General features: G+C 39.9%; 1 protein-coding gene across 3 annotated transcripts in view; it reads right to left on the bottom strand.

Annotated features, from left to right (window-relative positions):
- Positions 1 to 18781, bottom strand: part of TBCK (TBC1 domain containing kinase) — a 167873-nt gene that overhangs the window by 90971 nt on the left and 58121 nt on the right. For all 3 annotated transcript variants that reach the window (XM_045018236.1, XM_045018237.1, XM_045018235.1), the window contains exons 13-19: positions 17573 to 17622; positions 17031 to 17160; positions 15908 to 16006; positions 12983 to 13045; positions 11999 to 12125; positions 11246 to 11296; positions 4971 to 5054 (exon numbers count right to left, since the gene is read on the bottom strand). In XM_045018236.1, coding sequence (XP_044874171.1) covers positions 4971 to 5054; positions 11246 to 11296; positions 11999 to 12125; positions 12983 to 13045; positions 15908 to 16006; positions 17031 to 17160; positions 17573 to 17622 — 604 coding nt within the window. The remainder of the gene's footprint in view (positions 1 to 4970; positions 5055 to 11245; positions 11297 to 11998; positions 12126 to 12982; positions 13046 to 15907; positions 16007 to 17030; positions 17161 to 17572; positions 17623 to 18781) is intronic.

Below are 18781 nucleotides of genomic sequence, written 5' to 3'. Positions count from 1 at the left end.
GGTTTTTACTGTAAAGTAAACTAGATGAGGTTAATCACATGTCGGTGTGGGCATGGGAGGGGTGGAGGCATAATGCTGACCTCACCGATCTACCTCATCATGAATATTTTTATTAAAGCTAATGTTTAAAATCAAATTTACACAAGTTAAGAGGGAAGGTACATCTGGGGTCAGGCTTGAGTTATGAGGGATTATAAGTATCGGTTACAAGGTTCACAAGATGCATACATAGTACATAACCAGCACAGACTCAGACTGGGGTGCGGGAGTTTTTTAAAACATCCGTGGATAAGTGGTCTGGGGTACGCCACCCATAGAATGTATTTAGAGTCCAAATCGGTATTGGTGTAGTGAATAAGTACACGGGTGGGGTGCATCCCTTGGTTCGTCAGGGAAGGAAGGAAGGAAGTGGGTTATTGCCCTGACCGGCATTCTCGATTACTCAACCTGGTACTGACGGTGTCCTCTGATGTGTTCCGTGTATATGTCTCTGGACCACCTGATGGTGTCAGACACCATGAGCTGTCTCGTGAGCCGGGCGTAGCACCGACTAACTCTGCACACTCTCAGCACCGGCTCGTCGTGAGGGTGCCATGCGCCCAGGGCTCCCACAATCAAGGCGTGGATTTGGACCTCATAGCCCTGGGCACAAGTCCCCTGTCTCCACTTAGGATTTTGCAACAAGATAACAATCATGTGTTTGTTATCTGGCCATAAAAATCACACCTTTTTAAGCAGTGAAAACTAAGACAGCGTAGCTGCATCCTCACTGCTTTACTAGCTCCAGCGTCAGCATCACTCAAGTTTTAACTCTCATATTCTGACAGAACAGCTAGCTAAAGTTTAAAGTACCACTTAACTCAAGCTAGAGATTTTTATGCATGAACAGGAGTCGTGTTAGGGGCAACACTCAAGTTATATCTTGAGCTAATACTGCAGTGAAGACAAGCCCCCAGTCTCATTGTATGCACGTATTATTCAAATAAGCTCGTTGGACAAGCCATGCTTAATTTAGTTTTCCCCACATTCAGTGCTCACACATGAGTTAATAAAATACCCAGCAACCATGGGTAAGGTACAGGGCTTTTATACACTTACAGTACTGCAGTACCACAGCTGCACCCTCTGCGCTGCTGTATCACTTAGTGAAGATGCTACCTATGTCGACGGGAGAGCTTCTCCCTGTCGACATAGCTCAGTCTACATCAGGGGTTAGGTTGTATAATAATGTCATTCAGGGGTGTGGATAACGTAGCTATACTGACATAAGCTGGTAGTGCAGACCAAGCCATATAAAGCCAGTAATCACATACATTCAGATATGTGCTGATGTAAACAGATTCACAATTAACTTCCCTAAAGCACATTTCCTTTTAAACAAGGAATTTGTGCCTATGGTGGTTCTGCACAGATATACTATAGTTTATTAAATATAATTTTTATTTGTATAGCCAGACTCATAAAATATAATTATTGTGTGGGATTACATGATTAATGAAGGGTCTATTGAAGAGACACAATCCTTCATGAAAACAGATAATTTAGGTTCTAACAAACACTGTTGCTGGAATTTTATGATATGAATTATTCTTTGTCATAATTTGATATTCTATAGCTATAAACCTTTAATTGCTCTTACATCTTACTTCATATGGGGAAATGCATCTGATAAATCTGACAAACTATGCTTTAACTGCTTAGGGCAGGCTCAGAAATGAGATATGCTGCACCTTTCTGCACTGGGAAAGATTTTTATTCCATTAAGGGATGAGGTGCTAAAATTACAGCTAGTCCAATATCCCCATACCAGATGCTGCAGTGCAAGATGTAAAGACCACATAATACATTTACTTATCCAATAGCCTCCCATGTTCCTATCCCCATCTGGTAATTTTTTCAGGCCTGGACACATGAAGATCAAGAACTCTCATTATATCCTAGTTAGCAACACTACAAATGATATTCTTCTACATATCACTGTCTCAACTTTTAAAAAAAAATCTCACTAAGCTACTGGCCTTAAAAAAGCCTAAGGCAGTTAATTCCACAGGCAAATTATTTATTGTATAAAATAATAGTTGATTTTATTCTTTAAAAATATGCTCCTTTAGTTTCATCAAGTGCCCCTTTGCCTTTATATTATGATAGAGTGCAAACAGAATATCTCCTGACTGGCCTTCTCCATGCCATTCATTATTGCATGTGTCCTGGTCACACCTCCCCTCTCACTTATCTCCATTCCAAACTATGCAGTCCTAATCTTTTAGTCTCTCCTCATATTACAGTCTACCCCAATCTTAATGTCCAATCATTTTTGCTGACCGTCTGAGAACTTTCCCATGTCTTTTTGGAGATGAAGGGAGAAGACATACAGGGAAAGTATTGTAATAACGTTTATTTGTGGATTATAAGTGCATGTGGTACATTTCAACAAGATCTATTATTTGTTAAACAGGTACAAATCGTAGTAACCAATGAGAAAAAGTGAGAAGCTAAGCATCATGTTTAACAACATCTACCTTTTTAGCATTAATTTTCCATCTCTATCTCCCCTCTGCTAAATAAATAAATAAATAAATAAATAAATAAAGCAAGAGAGATTTCAAAAGTATTTTCCTGTATGCTCAAACTAAAGTTTCTGCAGAATAATGTTCTGTTCCTTTTCATACAGCTGCCAACTTGACTCCCAAGACAAAAAACATTGTTAGGTCAACAGAGACCATGCCCTAATCAAGCTATTAAGACACACTTCTGACTCATGAATCTATGGCTACACTTGCAGCTGTAGAGTGCTTTAAGTTAAACCAGCCTTCGTAGAGCGCACTAGGGAAAGCGCTCCAGTCTGTCCACACTGAGAGCTGCAAGCGCACTGGCATGGTCACATTTGTAGCACTTGCAGCTGCATTGGGAGCTGTGCATTATGGGCAGTTATCCCAGCATTCAAGAGGCTACAATGTGCTTTTCAAAGGAGGGGGTGGTGGAGTGTGACGGGAGAGAGAGAGTGGGTTTTTTGGGTGCTGAGAGTGTGTCAACACTCTATCTTGTAAGTTCAGACCCTCGCATCCTCCCCCACCTCTCTCTCACTCACTCAAAGCAAACAGTAGCTGTTTTTTTTCCTCAAGCAGCCCACACTCCAAACAGAGCCTCCTCGCCTCTATCTCACTCACTCAAAGGCAAACCGTAGCTGTTTGTTTTTTTCTCGGACCAGATAAGCAGCCTGTCTTGGAACCGGAGCTTTGAAAGGGCACTTCCACCTCCCAAGTTCACAACAAAGACAAGAGAGACCACTTCACTTAAGAGGATTATGGGATGCTTCCAGTGGTCAATCAGTGCATAATAACGTTACTCCTTGTTTACACTGGAGCTGCAGCGATTCAACCAATACGCAACAGTTCTTAATCCTCTCGGGGAGGTGGAGTACCAAGACCGCTCTAGCCAGGGAGTCAGAGCGCTCTCCATGCCTTGCCAGTGTGGACGGGGAGTAAGGTAGAGCACTCTGGGAGGCTTTATTGCGCTATAAAATGCAAGTGTAGCCAAGCCCTTACAAACAGCACAAGGAGTTAAATCATTCAAATTAGAATAATGCTTGTTAGAATTGCTGTCAAGTGGGCATTTAAGGGCTAGTGATCAGAGTGTGGATTGAAGTAAAGATCCTCTATGTTTTTATATTTGTTATTCAAATAGGATGGCTTCAGCAAATCTTCTCTGGGAGGCTTCCGAATCCTCCCAAATTTCTTCTCCACTTTCTCTCCATGTTAAAAGGAACTGAGAGCCCATCCCTCCACCTATTTACTTATAGGACTATTGAGGCCAAAAAATAACAACCAGGAGCTATGAAGTAGTTTCCTCAGGGCTCCGGAAGACTTGTCCTCAGCTCAGTCATACAACTCATCTACTAACTGGTCTATGTTGAAAAGTTACATCCATATAGCTAGTTCTCTCAGGAGTGTGAAAAATCTACAATCCTGACAGATACAGGCCATGGCTACGCTACAGCTTAAGTCGACATAAGTTATGTCATTCAGTGGTGTGAATTAGCCATTTATTAACGTATGCCAATTTAAGTGCCAGTGTGCCTGACGCTATGCTGGCAGGACAGCTTCTCCCACCGACATAGCTTCCACCGCTCATGGGCACTGGAGTAATTAAGCTGACAGGAGAGCTCTCTCCTGTCGGTGTAGAGTGGCTATACTAGATTGACATTAGATGCAGCTGTGCTGCTGGAAGCTCTCTAGTGTAGCTATAGCCACAGTTAAGCCAACATAACCTCCAGATGAGACAGGACTCGGTCAACAGAAGAATTCTTCCATACACCTGGGCCACCACCTTTCAGGAAGGTGGATTACCTACAGTGAGGGGATGATCCCTCCCGTCGTAGCAAGTGTCTTCCCTGAAGCACTGCAGCTGTGCCACCATAGTACTTTAAGTGTAGGCATAGGGCACTCCCCTCAGACTCCTGACCCTCTACTGAAGTAAATGTATTCTCTAAACACACTAGTATCTACTGCTCCTCTCGCCTTCTGCTCTGAAGCAGAATGGCATTCTGCAATAAAGTGGCTTTAGATTGCCTCAATGATAGACCGCCATGACAGGAAGTGCAGAGGGAGTCCTTCTAGGATTCTGATTTCATTACATTGATTGGTTCCTGCTTAAAACTGCTTCAGAGAGCAGCAAGCATTTTTTTTTTTTGCTGCTGCTGCTTCTGTTTGTTGGTTAGTTTTTCATCTTTGCACGTTTCCCTACTTATTTTTGTTTTGGTTTTGCCGTTGCTCCTTCGCTTACTACCCTGGTCTTCTAATAAGCTATTTGAAGGTATAAGTAGTTATTTCTATAATGCTGGAAGGTTATGCTTCTACTTCTGTCAATTAAAAAGCCACTAAAGAAAAAACAAATTTACTGAAAACACAGCATTAAGAACTACTCCATAAACTCTCTTATTAGAAGAAAATGGAAAATAAACACCAACCTACCTTGAATGACATGAGAATTATCCTTCAAAAAGAAGTTATACAGGTACTTGGGAATAAAAGCAGACATGCAGGCATAGGCAAGAGCTAAAAAAGAATTAGGACAAGCAACATTAGCTAGGAAGGTAGAGTGTACACGAAACATCTTTACACTGGAAAACATTCATTACTAAAGAAGTATTTATACCTGATTTGTTATCAGTCTGTATACATAGTAACTAACAGTGTAAAATGTGTGAAAAACAACACTTTTCCTTTAAAAAAATATTTTAAAGCTACTCAAGAAATATCCTATTGCTACTGATTATGCAATGAACAATCCAAATAAATTCAGTTTTACCATGTATTGGTTTTGAGGTGAAGTACAAAAATTTGGGACTTTCAGATCAGTAGTGTTCCCATATCAATTATCGTAATATAGGCATTAACCTTGTCCAAGTTCCAAAACCTGAGTGACCACATCCGTCTACCTAAAGTCTGCTTGTAGTTGCAATAGAATTTTTTAAAATAATTCTTTAGGAATGAAGGATAATCTTGTGGCTATGGCACTGAACTGAAACTCAAGAGATCAGAATTCAATTACACAGTCTGCCACAGACTTCTTGACACTGGACAAGACACTTCATTTCAGATTTTTTCTACCTCTTCTAATTATAATTTTGATTGTTAGACTGTTTCTATTGTATAGAAATTCTTATTCCACCCTCACCACCATAGTACCTGAGTGCCTTCTAAAAGCACAATAAGTGATGTGACTAACATCTGCCCTGTGTGGTTTGGTCTCCCTCGCTCTCCCTAGTACATACAGCATCTAGTAAAATGGGATTCTGATCTAGATTGTGGTCTCAAGCCTTACTAGAACACAAACAACTGCTACAACAAAACTTTCCTACCAATCCTCAACTGTTTATTTTTACTATGCACTGATAAAAGTTGCTCCTGATTGGTTTCTTATGTCCTATCAATGGCAAAGAAATGATTAAGTATGTGTAATTGTACTGCTGTCTGCAAATGACAGGAAAGGTTACAATTTCTAAACTAGCAGGATATGAGAGAGACAGCTTTGGAATGTGCAGTGACATAAGAATCCACGGGCTGGGATGGTCCACTAAGCACATCAAGATAGTGAATTACCAAGACAAAGGGTATATATATCCTATCAATGGATGGAGCAGTCACAATCCCTCTCAATTCCTCTCTCCGAACAAATCTTTGTTTTGCCTGGACTGAGACTAAGCTATCTGGTTTTCATGTAGAATCTTACTTGAGCTAAGGACTTGGAAAGCTAGAATCAAGAGAGTAGAAACCAGGCTCCACTACAGAACAGTCACAGAAAAAGAGGCATGTATATATGTATATTATGGAAGTGCTGCTGGCAGGTCTATGGGTAAAAACAAATTTTGTACCTAAAGTAGAGATTCAACCACTTTGTTACCTGAAGGATACAGTGTATTCTCCCCAAAATTTCAGCACTTTATCTTTCAGGACAGAAAAGACAGTTACTTACCTGTACAGTAACTGTTGTTCAAGATATGGGTGCAGACATGTATTCCACTTAGGTGTATGCGCACGCAGTGCACCAAAGTCAGAGAACTTTGCCTAGCAGTACCATCGGAGAGGTGCTTACACCTTCTGGACACTTCTCCCCACCCTCTCCTGGCTAATTAAGGGCTAAGCCCCAAATCCCCTCAGTTCCTTCACACACAACATCAGAGTTGAGATTTTGATTCAGAGGGGAGGGAAGGAGGGCCATGGAATACATGCCTGCACCTGCATTTCGAAGAACAGTTACTGGACAGGTAGGTCTTTTCTTCTTCGAGTTGTTGCAGACGTGTATTCCACTCAGATGACTCACAAACAATATCAGAAGGCGTACCTGTTATTCCCTCAGTCGTCTGGTCTATCTATTAGTTCACTGAGAGTCCACTTAATGGCAATTTTGGTGTTTCAGCCTCTGGTCCAAAGGAAATCTGTTATCTTAAACTCCATGGTAGTCAGATTTTGAGAGGGATCATTTATCTCTTTCCACCAGTAAAGGAAATAATTCTTCAGTGGGACCTTAACACTGAATTGACTGTCCTTATGGGTCCTCCATTGGAGCACTTGGCAACTTGTTTTCTCTCTCTCCTGTGCCAAAAGGCATCATTCTTGTGGCCACAACTTCTGTAAGAAGAGTTAGTGAGCTGCAGACCCTAATGGTGAACCTTCTGAATACCCTTCAGGCCTCATCCTAAGTTTCTGTCTAAAGGTGTTTCACATTTTCATCTTAACTAGGCAATTATTAACCTGTACTTTTTCCCAAGCCTCATACAAATGTAGGCGCAGCGTCTTCATTTCTTTGATATGAGGGGGTGCTTGGCATTTGACTTGGAAAGAATGAAGTCATTTCTTTCATTCTCCTCACTGTGTCCCTAAGAGCATCTCTGTGCCACAATGTAAGAGGCTTATTTGTATCTAGCAGTGAGTTTCAGCTGGCCTGACGAGCTCAGTGTACCCCAACTCACTATTATTCTAATCTGTATCTAAAAGGAGTCATGTACTATGTCATTGGAAAAATCAATAATTCACTGATCATTAATATGCTTGTGTGATGTTTGTACATTCAACCTACAGAGGATTATACAGTAGTTAAAATATGTTTAAACCAGGCATTAAATAGGTTTTTTCAAGACAAAGGAATCCAGTAATTGAGCAAGTTGTGACCAAAAGACAAAGAAAAGCATATTTGCATGCCATGCAAACAAAGCTATCAGGAAAGCAAATGGGGAAAAATTGATCACTTAACAGTCTCGACAGGGGATTGGAGAGTGCACCGCCAGGAACCCTTCCTGCCTCTTAAAGCAGGGCCAATGAACTCTGAGAGAGAAGATTTTCAAAAAATTACAGGATGACAAAGAGGGGTAGAGAACCCCTAAGTTATCTTTCCCTTGAAGAGACCAGGAAAACCGCGTCTTAGGCTCTGTGGGCATCCTAGCTAAGAGCTAGTCATACATTGCTAGAAAAGGAAAATTGTTAAGGAACAAAAACTATACTTGTTAAGCTAGTTATTTTGTTTGTTTGTAACTTTTTCTATCTTTATCCCTTATATCTGAACTCACTTAAAATCTCTCTTTTTGATTGAATAAACCTGTTTTACTTTTTATCTAAACCAAATCAGTGCTTTGATTGACTTGAAGTGGTTGTTATCTCCAGTCAAGCAGCTGTTTGTCTCTTTAAAGGAGCAGCAAACTTAAAATCTGCTGTGCATGGACAGTGATAGGGCTGTGCATTGCAGCGACATCTCTGAAGCACTCAGGCGCTGGAGCTGACAGTTACGTACTAGGCAAGGTTGGGGCTGGTAGAGCCCTGAGAAGTTTGCTAGCAAGGCAAAGAAGGAGGTGTGCCAGGGAGTTGGCACAGCTTAGCTACAGCAAAGCTCCTACCACTTCCTGAGGCTGAGAGGAGTAACTGTGTCTCACAGCTCTGTGTATCTCCAGCAGCTTGTCATGCTCATCTTTTTGTTTCCTTTGTGGATTAAATGAAGGGTCAAGTGGTCTCCTTGCAAACAATTTCCAGGTGGATAACATCCTATATTCCAGCAGCTTATGGGACAGTTCAGAATTGGCCTCCACAGAGGTTAAGACGGGGTGGGCAAACTTTTTGACCTGAGGGCCACATCTGATTGTGGAAATTGTGTGGCGGGCCGTGAATGTTCCTTCCTGCTGCCTAACAGTGAAGGATGAATGTCGGAAAAATAGATATGATAAATAAAACCCCAACGAATGTAAACTAAGTCCTTTATGCTCGGACAGAATTCTGTAACCATGAAGCCCTTCTTATAGTCACAGCTGATGCCTTAATTCTGGAGAAAGTGTCTGACATGATCAGGGCCAAATGCAACAACATTTTGATCACCAGGTGGCCCCCTGCAATAAATGCATTAAACTCTTCCTTGTAGATTTTCATTAACTCATGTGCAAATTTGGACATAGTATCCTGATGGACAAAGTCATATTTAGGATAACAGCGCCTGCTGATTTGCAAAACACATCTGTAATGATGAAGTAGAGTCTTTGTCCTTAGGCATGGACTTGCAACTCCTCAGCTGTAATCTGTTGTTCACTGCTGTCACAATGAGAGAGTTTGGGAATGGATGGGAATACAAACACTCAAAGCCCTTCATAGGAACATAATACAATTTCTCAGAATGCTTTGTGGTAGGTGGGATATTCCAAGCTTCATATAATCGGTAGAGCCATCTTCCCTGGAGTTAAGGACTCAAAAATATCTAGCAATTTATGCATATTCTCCTGCACAATCTTACCCTGAATACACAAGGCAGAAGCCGTAGGCTTCAAGAGGTCCTGGCATGACATCTTCAGGGACAGGAGAAGAACAGACCAGTACCATGGAGTCAGGCAGTGAAGAAGAAGAAGGGAGCAGGATGAATGGAGGTTCCTGAGGGAGAACTTTGTTCCTGTATGATAGGATTGGGCTGGAGCAGCTCAGGAGGAATGACCTCAGATTGTGTCTGAAATAGAGGTGGCTAAGGAAGACAGACTGCAGCCAGGATTGGTGACCTTGCCCCAGAACGGGTTGAAGAACGGGATCTTGCAGACTGAGGAATGTCCCAAAAATTCGAAGAAGGCCAATGAGAATAAGGGTAAGACATTGGTAGTCATTAGGTACTAGACCAGGAGTGTCTACCCCTGCTGCAGGAAAGGTGCAGCTCTTAGTACCAATAGTGATCTGAGGATGGTCTTAAGGACTTCCAAGAGCATTGCTTGCAAGGTAGGGCGAGGAGGAAGATGACTCTGAACTTGATCTCGATATGTGCTTGAAGTCAGACAATGGTAACAGATGAACCACCCCTAACGGAGCAAGCAAATGACCATTCTTGTCCAAAAACTATAATAGAGATAGCATTGATATTGAGGATAGATGAGCAGTTGATGCCTTCAGTACTGAAAGAAGCATCGCACTTCCACTCAGTACCAGAGCAAACAATAGTGCCAGAGCAGAGGCTGGTACCAATCCCAAAACAGTGTTGGTGCCAAGATATGGGTCCAGCAGTGAAGACACTGAGTGCCAAAAAGGAGGCTGACCCCAAGTATGCACTGAGATTTATGTGTTGTAGAACATGTTGCTGATGAATGAGAGACAATTCTGTGACCAAACCAGTCGGCACCGAGGACACAGCAGAAAAAGCAGCGGCAGCCATGGCAGGTGAATGCTCCTGAATTATAGGGGAAACAGGAACAGAGAGACAGAGCAAGTCTGATGCCACCTGGTATGCCAATGGAGTGGCGAACCACGGACAGTGGGAGCTGCGATCGGCCTAACCTGCAGACACGGCAGGTAAACCGGCCCGGCCCACCAGGGGGCTTACCCTGGTGGGCTGTGTGCCAAAGGTTGCCGATCCCTGTATTAGGGGAAAAGTGATCTCAAGCCTGGAGCAATGTCTCAGGTTGGTTCGAAGGGTTCTGTGGGACTGGACAAAGTGACCAGTGCTGAAGCGGGTCTCATGGCCTGCTCCACGAGGTGCTGCTTAACGAGCCCCTCACCACTTGCATTCTCTTGTTTAAACGAATTGCAGATGGAGCACCTTGCATTAATGTGTCCCTCTCCCAGGCACAGTAAGCACACATGGTGGGCAATGTTTAAAACCTGGTGAGGGCATCCCATCCGGCTAAAGACTGCTGCTAACTACTACTAATGAAAAACCTAAGGTGGTACTAAACCTAAGCTAGCTAACTAACTATGTACAGAAAATTCCAGAAATACTGGACAGAAAGAAAGGTGAGGTAAATACCACACAGAATGCTCTGACTCAAACGTGGAGCATGAAAAGGAACTGAGGGGAGTCTTAAATAGCCAAGGGAGGGACTAAGGGGCCAGAAGGCACAAGAGGCAGCCCTATGAGTACTGCTAGACAAAGTTCTCTGACTTTGGTCCACTGGGAGTGCACACACTTGGGTGGAATACACATCTGCAACCACTCGAAAAAGAATAAAATGTTCTCAGTATCTGCAAGTGAATCTGATAATTAGTTTGAGAGTTAAAATTTAAAAATAAATCCTTCAAGAGAATTTAGCACTGGGCGACAGACCATTTGTTCCGAACAATTTTAGTAATAGAACTGAAGTTTCAAACTTCCCTTGTAGTTAAAACTCACTGAAATCTTGTTTATACCCTGTTTGTGATATATAATGTGGTATATATAGCACATGTACATACTGTATGCGTGGGCACACGAGGCGGATGGAGATATGGTTTTATTCTAGAGAGAAGGTACTCACCTTCATTGTTAAAATTCAAGTACAGAAATGGTGCACAAAGTGAATCAAGACCTGAAGGAAGAAAAAATGCAAAGAAACTATGAAAAGCTGCTCTTTCACTATCATAACACAATATAAATGCATTCATTTATCAGAGAGACTTGCATATTTAAGATGGATTAAGACACCTGTAATGTTACCCTTATTTTTTCTTTGTATAGTACATTATGAAAACTGCAGGCAAATAAAAATATTTTAAAACCTAGAAGTACAGCACTAAGTAGATTATTTGGACTTTTTCCAGCCTTGTCACATTTTTCAGGAATGCTCCAGCAAGTTACTCTCCAAAAAATCTACCTTAATAACTATTCAGTGCAGTTTTAACTTTGCACTCAGTAGCATTAGCCAACAGAACATTTTAAAAACAAAAGTGGATGAAGTTTAAGGAATGCTATAATGCAAGACGAAAGATCAATTTTTATAAAACATAATTGGGGCAAATGTACATTACAAATAGAATGGAAAGTATAAGAACGCTAAATTTTCAGTAAGCCACAGATATATTCTCCAGACATTTCTACACTGACAGCTGTAAATGAACAACTGAATCCAAGTTTAAATTATCCTGAACAAAAAAAAAGAAACAGCAGAGAAAATAAATGTGTGTGTTTGATTTTGATCTACTTAGGAAGTGTCTATATATTTTAAAGTAAATCTTCCCTTTTGTACAGATTTTCAACTGAATGGTTAAACTTACTAAGATGTTGTACGCACCTTGCCAGTACACAAGATCAGGATGAGAAACTACCCAGGCCTTCAATACCCGTCTAAACTTTGCATGACCCTCTGGCGATGACAGCAGCTCATCATACTGATGACAGCGAGGAATATCAACCTCAATCTGCAATACAGACAAGCATTAAAAAAAAGAGAACATGGATATTAGAGGTGGCACCACAGAAATCCACAACATTGAAAGAACTGGAATACAGCCAATGCATTTAGGTCAGACCACCAACATAATCCATTTTCTTCCTCACCTTCAAAAACAGAACTGGGGAAAAGGGGAGCATTCCATGAGCTGCACACACAGATTAAAAATACAAAAGAATTATTTTGAAATACAGCCACTCCCCTCAAAAATAAAAAAGGGCATTTTTTGTTGTACTGATTTCTAGCTCAACTCTCAAATTGCATCTCTCAGGATGCTAATGTCACTTTGTTCTTTATTATAATAAAAGGCCAAATTCAATGAAAAAAATTCTTGGGCTAGTTGAAAAGCCATTTGACAGGACTTCTTGGAGAACCTAACTAAATAAGAACCCATTTCCGCCAAGTACTGCATGCCTTCAGCATCAGTTGAAGCTGATGGGATTTGGGGATGATGTGTGTCTTTCAGAATCTAATTCCAAGGTGCATAATAAGTATTGAGGAGAGAGGGACTTTTTTTTTTTAATTTTTGCTAGGTTGTTTATGACATCTTTACCTTTGGTTGTTTCAAAATACTGTTTTTGACTAAAATACAAGATTTCATTTTATGTACTTGTTAAATTTGTGTTACTATTGTTTGTTTTTGGTGGCCCTCCAATTTGCTTTCTGCTGAACAAGCATATTACAAAACTGGGAGAAAAAACTTTAACATTAAATAACAATCAGCAGCATCAGCTGCAGTAAAACAGTTGACTTACAGTTAACAGGAGGAAAAAACCTTTGGCATTATCTTAAGTGACAGTACTTGAAACTAAAAAGGAATCTTACTTGTCTATCTGTAGGAATTGGAGTGTCCTTATCAATGGCATCATATTTTGTTTGAATGGCACCCTAAAGTGTAAGAAGAACACGTTAAATAAACAAAAAGCCCTTAGAATATATAGAATCAAAGAAGTGTAGGACTAGAAGGGACCTCAAGAGGTCTTTGAGTCCAGACCCCTGCACTCACAGCAAGACTAAGTATTATCTAGACCATCCCTGACAGGTGTTTGTCATCCAAAGATGGAGATTCCACAACTTCCTGAGGCAATTTATTCCAGTGCGTAACCGGCCTGACAATTAGAAACATTTTGTTAATGTCCAACCTAAATCTCCCATGCTTCTTGTCCTATCCTCATAGGTTAAAGAAAACAAGTTTTCTCCCTCTTCCTTGTAACAACCTTTTATGTACTGGAAAACTATTATGACCCACCCCTCAGTCTTTTCTTTTCCAGACTAAACAAACCTATTTTTTCCAATATTCCCTCATACATCATGTTTTCTACACTTTTAATCATTTTTGTTGCTCTTCTCTGGACTTTCTCCAATTTGTCCATATGTTTCCTCAAATGTGACACCCAGAACTGGACACAATACTCCAGCTGAGACCTAATCAGCGCTGAGTACAGCAGAATTACGTCTCGTGTCTTGCTTACAACACTCCTGCTAATACATCCCAGAATGACGTTTGCTTTTTTTACACTGTTGTCTCATATTTAGCTTGTGATCTATTATGACCCCTAAATCACTCTCCGCAGTACTCCTTTCTAGGTAGTCATTTCCCATTTTGTATGTGTGCAACTAATTGTTCCTTCCTAAGTGGAGTACTTTGCATTTGTTCTTACTGAATTTCATCCTATTTACTTCAGACCATTTCTTCAGTTTGCCCAGATCATTTTAAATTTTAATCCTATCTGTCAAAGCATTTGCAACCCCTCCAAGCTTGGTATCATCCGCAAACTTTATAAAAGTACTCTCTATGCCATTCTCTAAATCACTGATGAAGATATTGAACAGAACTGGACTCAGAACTGATCCATGCGGGACCCCACTCGATATGCCCTTCCAGCTTGATTGTTAACCACTGATTACGCTCTGGGAATGGTTTTCCATATAGTTATGCACTCACCTTATAGTAGTTGATTCAAGATTGTATTTCCCTTGTTTATTTATGAGACAGTCATGCGAGACAATATCAAAAGCATTACTAAAGTCACGATAGATCTCATCTACCACTCCCCCCCCATCCACAAGGCTTGTTACCCCGTCAAAGAAAGCTACCAGGTTGGTTTGACACAATTTGTTCATGACAAATCCATGCTGACTGTTACTTATCACCTTATCACGTAGGTGTTTGCAAACTGATTGCTTAATTATTTGCTCCATTATCTTTCGGGGTACTGAAGTTAAGAAGTTACGGGTCTAATTCCCCAGGTTGTCCTCGTTCCCCTTTTTATAGATTGGCACTGTACTTCCCTTTTCGGAATCTATCCTGTCTTCCATGATTTTTCAAAGATAATTGCTAATGGTTCAGATATCTCCTCTCTCAGCAACTTGAGTATTCTAGGATGTATTTCATCAGGCCCTGGTGACTTGAAGACATTTAACTTGTCTAGGTAATTCCTAACTTCTTCTTTCCCTATTTTAGCCTTTGATTCTACCTCATTTTCTCTGTCACTCATTAAGTTAGATGTCCAATTGCTACCAAAATTTTTGGTGAAAACTGAAACAAAAAAAGTCATTTAGCACTTCTGCCATTTCCACATTTTGTGTTATTGTCCCCCCCCCAAACTCCAATGAATAACAGACCTACCCTACCCTAGGTCTTTCGCTTGCTTCTAATGTCTTTGTAGAATGTTTTCTTGTTACCCTTTATATCTCTAGCTGGTTTAATCTCATTTTGTGCCTTTCTAATTTTGTCCCTACATACCTGTGTTATTATTTGTTTATATTCACCCTTTGTAATCTGACCTATTTTCCACTCCTTTGTAGGACTCTTTTTTCAGTTTCAGATCATTAAAGATCTCCTGGTTAAGCCAGCGTGGTCCCTTGCCATACTTCCTATCTTACACAGTGGGATAGTTTGCTTTTATACACTTAATAATGTTTCTTTGAAAAACTGTCAACTCTCAAACTGTTTTTCCCCTTGAACTTGCTTCCCATGGGATCTTATCTTACCTTAAAAGAGCAACAGCCCTAATATATCTGGACTGTCCAGAAGAGGGTTGCACAGTGCAAAAACCGTGTTTTTTGGGGAAAATCCAGGACTGGGAGTACAGTGGGGTCACCCTGCAAGTAGTAACCAAGGCTGCTAGAAGCCAGACTGTGGCTGGTGTTTGCTGACAGGCTGCTGGGGTCAGAGCTGCTAGACCAGGACTGTGGATATACATAGACACTCAGGATACAACCTGCATGCTGTTTGTGAATAGCCTAGGTTGGGAGCTACAGCAGAGAAGCATTGAAGGCACCCCAGGTTGCACGGCAAATAGTTACACAACCCTTCACTGGTCTGAATTGCACCCTGGAAGATCATAGTGGGATGGAAAGGAGACTTTTTTTCCTCCGAATCTTTATTTTTTTCTAGCCCTTGTTGATTGGAGAGAGGATTGATAAGTGTATTTGTTGGAGTTATAAATAAATAAATAAATAAATAAATAATAAATTGTTGTTAAATATTGCCAAGGATGCCTAGGCACTTATCTTTTTTGGAAAAGTCAAAAATGAACTGAAACCCAGGCAAGTTCAACATTCCTTGGCTTTATAGAACGGAAATCATGAAGTGAAGCAAAAATTGCCCCCAAATTGTATTTATTCACATAGTTTCAAATATTATTCTCACTTCATTATTCCAAGTAGTACAAAATGTACCTATCCAATCTTCATCCCTCCCTAGTATCTGTAATTAGTGTGAATCATCCTCTCTCTTACTCTTACCTCAACCCCCAGCAGGGCAGCCCAGGTTAAGCCTCTCATAAGTGGAGGAATGTCAACTCTGGCTTCCTTCCAGACTTGATTTTTTTTGTATGGATAAGCCTGCAATAAATAAATAAAATACACTACTTTCTTGAAACCAACAAGATCCTTCCTTTAGGAAAAATTTCTCCACCACTGGACTCAAATACAGTAAATCTGCTTACACTGTTAATTAATGTATATAAATTTTACAATCTAAAAGATGTGCATTCTTCTCTAAAAGACAAGGATTAATCATTTACTTTTATTGCTTCAGATAATCCAGTCCAACACCCTTTTTACAGGAAAGAAAGTGCCTTTCATGTTTTGTTACATTTGAAAGCTTTAAATATAAGTAATGTCTGCAGTTTCTAATTCCTTCTGCATTAAGTATTCCTTTTCATAGTATATATACTTGACTTTTTAAAAAATGTCTCAGAGTTAGTGCAATACTTATTATAATGTGTAAAAAAAAATCAGAATGAACCCATCACTTATTTCATGAGTACTTATGTGTATTCTTACACACACATGCCACACGAAACTGTGTACAATCATATTGCTGAGAAAATTCAAAATACCATGCCATAAGAATAAACCTCTCTCCCCACACAGTGATATCACAGTACAGACTAGTACTGTTTGAATGTGCAAGTAGAGTGTTCGTCCAGAATGTGCAATGCAAACGTGTTACTGTCCTATCTGAGGCTACACCACTCACATTTAATTCGGTAGCTGTGTGCACTGCCTACTGCTGTTAGAAAATATATGAGATGCTTCAGTGTCCTCTCTCATATGCAACTGTATTAATAGAAATGACTCAGATTTTATTTCTATTTCTATTTTTAAGACCTTTCTTATTGTAGGTATTTCTATAATTGCCTCTACTTTTTGCAGTTTCTCCTAACTCCTATTTTCCCTCTTCTCTTGGATTCACTTCTGCATCTAGTTCTCTTCTATTTTCCTCTCTCCTTACTCTCTCACTTCTCTGCTTGCACTTGCAATTGCTTAGTTCTTTAGGAATCTCTAATTAATTAACTGAATCAATTAATCCATTCAATTAATGGATAACTGAGATTATTGCAGTACTGTTAAAAATCAATACCTTCAGTAGCCTGTCAAATAGAACAATTCTGTGTAGTTGGTACTCTGTGTCCCTCTCTCGGATGATCAGAGGAAGATTGGCCGCTGCAGATAGCTCATTATTACTGTTTGAATGGGGTAAATTTGACTGCCTGGAATAGAGTGAGAAAAGCAGTGAAGACTGGCTAAACAACAATAAATGCAATTAGATGTAAAAAGAAGAATGTGTACTGGAAAGTGTTTTTAAGTTAGAAAACAATTTTGAAAGGAGATCAAAATGTCAAAATCAGCATTTGTGCCCTCAGTGCTATACATTAAATACCAAAGTCCAGATCTGCAAGACCAGGTAAATAAAGCTTCTCAGTTCACATTTAGATACCTAAATAAGCAGACCTATTTTCTAAAGTGCTGAGCAGACAGCAGCTCCTATTGACTTCAGGTGTCTAAATAGGATATAGGTTAACACTGGATTTCTCTTTATGAAAACCTTGGTCCAGTTGTGTAATGTTCCACTATAATACAAACCAACACTCAAAAATAATTAATGCTATTATATATACTTACTCATCCTCAAGCAATGGATAAAATGCTTCCCCACCAACATCTTTCAGTCTCTGAAATTAAGATTAAAAAAAGTATTTAACATCAAAATGCTTCTCAGTACCTTAATGGGTACAGTTAGAGGAATATGAAAAGTGTTCCTTATAAGTAGTCACTTTTAACTGTTTGTACTAATATTTGGCTAAATATTAATTTAGCTCTGATAAAGAAGGAATGTCCACCCTTAAATGATAAGTAGCAGGCAAAATTTAATATGACGACTCTTAAAAATAAATGGAAGCTATTCTGTTTACACTTTGAGCAACTCTGAAAATTAATCCTGTTCACATAACCAATTAGTATGTGGGAATGTTTAACACTGTTAAATGGCCGTTTTCTTTTTCTTTGACAAGAACTTTTGATTCGGGTAGCTACAAACCAACAACAGATTTTGGTACTGCTTGTTACATAAAAAATAAATTTATGCTCATTAATCATTTTTAGTAATGACATCAGAGAGATGGACAGTAATAGAGACGTTCTCGGGAGGGTTACAGGCAGGTGAGACTGGATTTAAAGCCTGAAGTTTATAGACATCTTCAGTGCGATGTGCTTAAAGTTTAATACCATCTTCCCTGCAGTGTTCTGTTATGCAGTTCAGTCTCTAACTTGAGATATAGTGCCATCTCCCCTGGGGACTGACAGAGCAGTTCAGACTCTCAATTCATTCATCACTGATCCTTTTTTTATTACAATCATTGTGCTCTTTTCCATGAGTTATGTTTGGAAGATTCCAAAAGATAAAGATAAAACTTTCAACTAACACTGCAAATCTGGCTAAGAGATTAGCAAGATTCAGGCTAGTATCCTCTCAAAAATGAAAGCGCTGTATATTTATCCACTACTGCATTTGTATCTTTAGGCATGGATATTTGATTTTATGTGCCAAAAATTCACCCCACTGTAGTTGCTGCATGTTGTAATAAAACATTTCTCTGGTAAGTTTTCATGTATTAATGTAAAATAGTGCCGTTTTGTTGCTTCATCAGCATGTTTTTATGTGGAGTGCACAGACTTGATTATCTCATGCTTCGTTTCCTGTAACACTCTAGAACTTAAAGGGATTCAAGCCAAAATGGACAAAAATTCTGAGCTATCCATTTGTAACAGCTATTTAATTTTTGTATGGCATCTTCCCCCAAACTAATACTGGATACTATTTATTGCTTTAAA

This window comes from Mauremys mutica, chromosome 5 (assembly GCF_020497125.1).
Source record: "Mauremys mutica isolate MM-2020 ecotype Southern chromosome 5, ASM2049712v1, whole genome shotgun sequence".
In the NCBI taxonomy this organism is placed as follows: Eukaryota; Metazoa; Chordata; order Testudines; family Geoemydidae; genus Mauremys; species Mauremys mutica.
Note: the sequence above shows the minus strand (reverse complement) of the source record. Positions and strands in the feature narration are given on the sequence as shown.